This window comes from Trichoplax adhaerens, genomic scaffold (assembly GCF_000150275.1).
Source record: "Trichoplax adhaerens TRIADscaffold_6 genomic scaffold, whole genome shotgun sequence".
NCBI lineage: Eukaryota > Metazoa > Placozoa > Uniplacotomia > Trichoplacea > Trichoplacidae > Trichoplax > Trichoplax adhaerens.
Window position 1 is genome coordinate 2,989,030 of NW_002060948.1, and position 8,578 is coordinate 2,997,607.

An 8,578-nucleotide genomic window follows, 5' to 3' on the forward strand; every position below is an offset into this window, starting at 1 on the left:
GCTGTTTATTGGCGGATAGTATAGGATTTTTAATGGATATTAGGTAACTTTGTGCTGGTATAATGATAGTTTGCACCTGCTTTGATAATTAACACTTCAGTAAACCTATTTTTAAATTACACCTATTTATTTTCTACTTTATATATTTAGTTTGAATGTTAAATTTTACGGTTACGACGGCCACAGTTCTACGTTTTTCGTAAACTATCTAATACAATTCTTACTTTCTGAAATGATAGAGCGTCACTCTAAGCTTCGTAAACTGTGTGAACTTTTAATCTTATACTATTTATATTATTGTCTTATTTGTTGCTTGATCACTACTTTTCTCTCCACTTGATTTATTTACTAGCTAATTTTCATATTAATATATTTACTTATAACAATTTAAAAGAGTCTTTACTACACGGTCTCTTTGTACCTTTGCTATTTTTCTTATGCTGTTTGTATACTAGATTATGTCAACATAATAAAGTATAAATGGAAATATAAGTGTTATGGTAGTGGTAGTAGTAGCTGTGGTAGTAGTATCTAGAGATGATATATTTAACAATGTATGGTATTACATCCATGTGGCTATATCGATGTACTATGTTTGGGCGGCTATTCTTACAAAACCTTTATCATGCACTTATGATAGCCTCATTTCCATTGAAATTGTCGTAGCTGCCTTCATCAAAAAATTATTCATTTCCAATTCTACTATTTACTATATCCGCATAATATTGTAAATCTAGTGCACGAAAGGTTTCTATCCAAAATCACATTTCAAAGCAGATCTATGTATGCGAGGTTTATTCTATTTTTGGAATCTACACAAATGAGATAGAATATCGAGAATTATAAAACAAACGGCAGAATCAGTAATACGAAGCACTGTAAAATATATAATGTGCCTTTAAAGCAGGGAGTAGCAATGAATAACTAAACAAGTTACGCGCTAACTTTTATAGTTTCGCTAATTTATGTTTACATGTAAACTACAATAACTATTAATATAATTACGCGTAGGTTTAATAATCTTTGAATTCTACTCCAAAATAACTTTCGTGAAGATATCGTAAATGATAATAAAGTATACTATACATCATATTCAAGTTCTTACACTATAACTTCACAACATCCTTAAAGATATAAAAATTAGTCTGGTAATTTCTGAAGTTAAGATTTGTTTATGCTGAGGCAGAGTGCAAATTGCTACTAAGATAAAATGAAAGTATATTCATTTCTCTGTTATTGACATAATACAGTATTTACTAAAATCTTAGATAGCTACAAAGAAACTTTAATTTTTTTGCTGAGTTTAATTTAGTAAAACTCTGAATGATATAAGCGTAAGCGAAATCATTAAAGTATTCATTATGGATCGAGCATAGTCATATCATCTACACGATATAATATTAATACACTTTACATTGGACGATCTGAAAAGAATATTAAATTTTAATTACCGTGTCTAAGATAGGTATTGGAATGGTCTTCCGTAAACAGCTATTATGGTGCATATACAAAAGTATTCCTCCCTCTATTCTTAAGATTTAAGCAATGTATAATCCTAGAGACAATTTCCAATATGGCTTATCTATCTCCTCACTAATTTACCTTTAGAAAAAAAATGTGTAACTTGTATTTCATACTGCTATGATGTGATATTTATTGCTGATGCAATGACTAACGTTAGTATTAATTATTAAGATTTAGACGTAGTTCTTTATACAGTGTACTTGTCTTAAATTATTAATTTTTACTTGAATATAACTCCATCAAATCAACGGTATTTAAGACAGTACAAACTACGATTAGAGGGAGAGAGCTAGGAAGATCGTAAAGTTATTGATGAAATTCGATTTTAGATTTGATCTTTTTGCTCGTTGGTAGTACATCAGTTTTGGTTTAATTTATGTTTAATTGCTCGACAGCAACTTTTAGTTTTTCCTAACTAAACAATTTGGATTTATTGACGGATCTACAAGACTAATCATTATTAATTACTGTATCTCGATACTTATTGCTTAAAAGGGTGGCAAGAATAAAGCTTGCATACGCATAGATTACAATTGTTTCGCAAAACATTGTGATAATAATATTTTATTTCATAACGAAATAGAAAGTAGCAAAAAGGAATGGGATGAATATTTTAGCAATAATTTGTGATAAATAGTAAATTACCGTAAATATATCCATTTGAGGTAAATTAAAATAATAAGATGGAAAACTTTCAATCCAATGAAATCTAGCCCCTATTTTCCTTATTTAAAATGCTGATTTGCGATAATCCTATGGCCAGTCCAATTCTCATTGGTACAGAACTGACATTATAAACAAACTGTTTCCGTCAAATTGTACTATCAAATAGTGTAATAATGAGACTTTTCGAAAGTTTATCATGGTCTGGCAATAAAAAAGTGAAAGTTGATCACTAATTCAACACTTTAATCTTCATTATCCAATCCTGTCGTAGTGCTAACTTATAAAAAATTGTTAGAAAGTCCATTAAGGCCTTGCACCTGTCACATACTAAATTCAACGAATGCAACATTGCTTTGTCTTAAATCGAAAGACAGTTAATAAGATCTTGCAATAATAGATAGGTTTCTAGATTTTAATAGTGCGTAATAATGCCCATAACTTACGTTACGACTTCTATGCAAGTGCAACACATTAGGTGAAAATGAATGTTAAGAAGAATTATTTGCGATTAGATGTTATCGTTCAATATTCTTGATTCGAATTTAAATCTACATCTTATCCATTTTAAGGTTTAATATCTTGATAGTAAATCAGCTTAAGAATTTTAAACATAAGAGTGTGAACATTCATTTCGTATACGATTACAGAGTACACTCAGAAGAATTAAAATATACGTAGCTTCCATAAAATAATTCATATTCTAATATTATTAAAAGAAATAGTTTTGCATCTTGTAGGGAAATATCTTCTATCTTTACCTATTCCAAGCAGCGCAGGTATTATGGTTAATTTCTTATAAATAATATATGATATCTATGATCTCAATAATCATACCTGCTTCATAGCAAATAAATTTTATAAGCCGTCAAATATTACCTTAGACCCAGAAAAAGTGATTCGCTACGTCAAAGCAATTAGACAGATTTTAAGAGAACCTCAAGTCCGAGTCCAGAACAACTTACGCTTATAGTTTGACAGATTTTGAGAGATATTAAAGATGTAAATAATGGGATTAATTGTGCAGTTAACTTGAAATAATAGCAAGACATTCGGTGCGGTATCCAGAAAACGAATATTGTCGATAGATAAACGATAATTAATAAATATTGCTGTACCACAAGCAAGCGAAGGAAACCAAGCCACAAGATTAGTAATACTAATAGTGGCGGCAATTTTTAACGTTTTCCTTTCAACGTTTTGGTTGAAGGTCTTGCTAGCTTTAATTTTGGCTGCTATATGCCGTAGTTTAAGATATGTCCCCATATATAAGGATAATGTAAAAATATAACAAATAAACCCGATTACGCTCAAAAGTAACAGTGAAAATCTAACGAAATTAACGGATACATCTGCAAATGTACATAAATTGCTAAACCGATAACTAATTGACTTAGCGGGTGGAAAAGTTATATAGGAAAACGCCGTAAACATACTTGCAGTGGCAATTCCAATGCTCCAACCACCAATGGAAATCATTTTTGCTTTCTTAGGAGTTATTTCTAAGTTGTTCGAAAATGGAAATGCTACGCTAACATAGCGATCAACGGCAATAATCGTAATGATGAAGACAGATTGAAATGAAGATAAAACATTTAGATACCTAGCTGTAAAACAGAATGGATTGCCGATCCAATCGTGATAAATATTCGATGAATTGATTAGTGACTCTGCCATACTACCATTATTGTAAGGATTAATTTGCATAAACCGATAGCGAAGATCAGCTACTGCTAAAATAAGTAAATATAATGAGCCAGCTAAATCGGAGGCAGCTAGATTGGCTATCAGGATAATAAATGTTCGATTGCCAACGTATCTGGCTGTAAATTGGTTACTCGTAATTTCTGATTGCCGGCTATGATCAGAGCTTACTTTAGAAAAGATAGTGCGATTGCTACGTTTCTTTAGAGCCAAAATAATCTTAAAGACGTAGTAATTAGCGATTATGCCACAAACGCCAAAACACCATGTCAAAGTGATAGCTATCGGGTTATTATAAAGAATTGATGCCATAACCCTTCCATCAAGGTAAACTTATATATTTTATGAAGCCAACTGCCTTGAAGAGCAAAATAAAATAGGTTTAAATGCAATTATTCTATTCATAATATTCATATTCTAAAAACTGCTTACCTTAGCACCCCTAATTCAGTATTATTGCTCTGCATTATTTTATCTTATAGTATTGAATTTATTATATATGATTTGTATTTTTCAAGTGTTACTTCAATGCTACAACAATAATATAAGCAACTATTTTAATTAATAACGCACAAATAATTATATGTAAAATAAAAATATTGCAATAAAATAATAAATTAATGAATATCGTATAAACTATAATAGGAAGCGATTCTTACATTGGATCATACATAATACATGCGTACTGTATAACAATTGCTCAAAGTTTAAAATATTATCATGTAAAATCTATTGCTAAATATCGGTATTCGTGCTTATAATTCACTGATGGTTAAATGTATTGTATTTCACATTTGCTAGGATCAACACAAAAACCAAAAATTTTATTGGAATAATATCACACTCTTTTCTAATGGTTTTTGTCATGGCACTAAAGTCCAAAGTGATTCAGACAACATCAAAATTATTACATGCTCAAAATTTAAACATAAGTCGTAAGGAATATCACCATAAAATTCTAAACCATGATTACACCAAAAGAAGTAGGTTTGAAGTCTACTATCGCCCTTGGCATGAATATTAATAGCGATATCGGCATGGAAATTAAGACAAAATAACAAATACAGCTATGCTTTTATTTGCCAATTTGAAATAGCTATAATCAGATGTAAAGTTATAAAAGCGAAAATAAAATGTTAATGGGGTAAATAATCATATTTATTTTCTTTAAAATTCTATTTTTATTTGCAGCTCTAAAATAGCAGAATTATTAAGGAACTAGCAAACGTTATTAGACTGTTTCCTCTTTAGTACAAATGTAGCGCAGAAACCCTCTATATTTTAATGTATGATGCTGCTGCATTTGAGCTTCATTAACTAAATGAATGTTGCATCTCCAACCAATCTGATTAATACACCCATCACCAAAATATTTTGGATTACTATCAGCATATGTCCTTAACTCTCTTTTTAACCCTATAGTACTTGAATAAAAATCGGCTAGCCGGCTGAAAAATCATCAATTTAGTGCGGACTAAGCTATTTGTTAAGATATTTCACAATCAGTATAATAACGGCTATAAATCATCGTACATAAATACCATATTATTATAACTATAATGGAGCGTGAGGTGGAAAAATTGCAATCCTGACATTATTATATACTAGCTTATACGAGCCTTCAATTTTAAATACTGTAACAAAGCAGATTTTCACCTTAAGTTTTCGTTGGTCTAACTTTATTGTGAATTAGTCAACTTAGATAGAATAAGATATAGTTTTCCGCTTTACAATAAATAACCTTCACTATGATTAGATTTCATAAATTTATATTCCATTGATATAAGATAAAACTTTAAATAAAACTATTTAACAATTCTTGTTGAGATCACAACTAAAGATTTGATACGATACGTTATAAAAATATCTAGTCACATCAAGAGATATGCAAATATTGGCATCCAATATAATAGCGAACATATTTAATTGATCGCTGTACTGCTAAAATAGCTACTCAATATTAATTGTAACTATAATTAATTAAAAGAAATAATTCTAATATAGCCACCTATTAACAATTAATGCATAAAAAAAATGCTTTACTCTAATTTTCACTTTTATTAATACTGGATTATTCTAAATCATAAGTTATGGAGTGAAAAATACCTGATCATTCATTAAATTGACTACAAGTAAATAAACCAAACGCCAAATATCTAGTAATTTTTGGATATAAAATAGTCCAACAAAGACTGCATTACATCATAAGTTAATGCTAGTAATTCACATGTCAATCCTTACATCAAATTTTCTGTTAAAATACGTAGGATTTTCTCACTTTCTTTCATAAAGAGAAGAGTCACTGTGATAAGCAAACTGACAGCGCTAAGCTACTATTTATACGAATGATTATTTTTACAATTGCCAAGTAGCCTACAGGAATGGCAAAGGTTTAATTCCGTCGTAAATGTTATCAACGTAATAGGATTTAAAACACAATTGATTTGAAATAACAAGAGTGAATTCGTAGCAGCATTTCGAAATAGATTATTCACAAGAAATATAGGATGATAGATATAAGCAACTATGCCACAGATAAAACCAGGAAACCAAAAGAAAAAATTTGTTGAGACGATTATCATAGCAATTTTTAAAATTTTCCATTCAGCTCGTTTACTCCCAAATTTGTGATTAGGATGTATGCTTATCGACCTTTGTCGAATTTTATAATATATTCCAGCATAAACCACCAATATGACTGTGTAGACAAGTATACCAATTATTAAAAATAGCAATACCAATAACCTCACTTCGTAATCTGCATAGTCCTCGAAACTGCACAAGTTATGGTAATCATAACTAGGCGCAGGGGCTGGAGGAAATGTAATATAAGCAGCTACAGTAAATGTTGTACCAACACTCATCGCTATTAACCATCCCAATAAACATAGGAACTTCGCTCGTCTTTGTGTTAATTTCAAGATTGCTGAGAATGGATAAGCAACGCTAATGTAACGATCGATGGCAACAAGCATCATGATATAAGCGGATTGAAAAATAGATACACAATTTATAAATCTTGCTATATAGCAAAATGGATTACTAATCCAATTTAAATAACTGACTGAAGAATCTGTAAAATGAGTCTGATTGTGTTTATCATGAGCTAATCTGTGATGGAGATCGGCTGAAGCAATAATTATCAAATACATTGACCCGAGCAAATCAGAGCCAGCGAGATTAATAAGTAGAATCGTAAATGTTCGATTAATGGTTGTTTTAGTTGGCTTAACAGTTTGATTAAAACGCAATAACTGCCCGTGACGATATATTGAACGAGAAATAATAGCTCGAACACGCTGTAGAGTTGGAGAATGTAAAAACTTAAGTAAAACCATATTAGCAATGATACCCGCTAGGCCAAATATCCATGATATTAATATTACTGACAGGTCGTTTTCGATTCTGATAGTCACTGACATATTGAATGCGGCTATCGGCGACAGCTTTAGTTTTGATTCAGTCATTTTTAAACTGTTTTATTGAAATGGATATCAAATTTAGCCAAGTGAAGGACTTTTCGTGCTATAACAGATCTAACAAACAAAGTCAAATCTTACTGACGTCATGCTGTATTAATGATCCTTTTTGCTTTCTTGAATCTTTTTAGATCAATATTGAAGCCAATTAATCAACTTTAATCTAATTAGGTGCAGCTATAAAAGTCAATACCTGAATAAAATAAAAGAACTCTGTAGAAACCTTATGATATTGATTTTTAGTTTATCTATCTTATTGAAAGGTTCCATACACATGAAAAAGAACCGAATGATCTGGCTAAACTTATTCAATTCATTACCGTATGCTCAGTTATTATCTAAAAATATCAATCTGATTGTATCACAGAATTAGATGCCGTGTCTTCTTCTTCTATTTCTCTTAGTTTATATCGACGAATATAAACTGAGACAGCAATATTCCTTATTTAGCCGCCTTAACTAATTATATTATCGGTCATTAATTTTATGACGCTTAATTAGTAAATTAGGGAGGCAACTTGCTCGACTTGATCATTAGAAGGTTTTACGTTTCATCTTAAAATATTCTAATAATTATAATCTATTTGCTAACATAAAATAAAACCATTTTATGCGTATGTGACGATGATGTTGTTGATTGCTACAATTTAAATCCTCACCAAGGTTACTATTATTTAAATCACAGCCAGTATTTTCACAACATCGTATTTGTCAATTATGAGCCATGCCTTTACTGTCAACGTCTCTATTTTGATTAATTCAAAAGCAGTAATCGATTTAAGCACTATTCATTTTCGCGAACATATAAATTATCAGTTACTTATTATGAATTAGTCAGATAAGAACTTCTTTGCTCTTGGTCACATTTTGTAATCATTTCCTATGGCATAAGCTTTATATTCAATCTCTTACAATTGTTAATATCATTTCCGAATACAGTGAGTCCAATAGCCGTAACAGTCAATTATAAATTCATCGATTAATGATAAAATCGTTTATTTTGCTATTGTTATTGATATATTTGCTATAATATATGTTGAAGAGCTAGATTCTGCTGGAATCGTAACTACGTAGATATTGCGGTATTTAGAGAGCAATTTACCTGAGTTAGATTGACGTTAATAGAAGTGGAAAGAAAATTATGTTCAAGAAATTCAGAAATCAAAATTTAAGTTAGAACATGGAATGAAGAATGCACAGTATTCAAC

At 30.3% G+C, this 8,578-nt stretch overlaps 1 protein-coding gene across 1 annotated transcript; it reads right to left on the bottom strand.

The window, feature by feature from the left end:
* Positions 1–3,126: 3,126 nt before the first annotated feature.
* TRIADDRAFT_57435 (uncharacterized protein) lies at positions 3,127–4,203 on the bottom strand (the record flags this gene model as incomplete). The annotated part of the gene is made up of 1 exon (XM_002113684.1): positions 3,127–4,203. The coding sequence occupies one exon, from the start codon at positions 4,201–4,203 to the stop codon at positions 3,127–3,129; it is 1,077 nt and encodes a 358-aa protein (XP_002113720.1).
* Between the last annotated feature and the right edge of the window lie 4,375 nt (positions 4,204–8,578).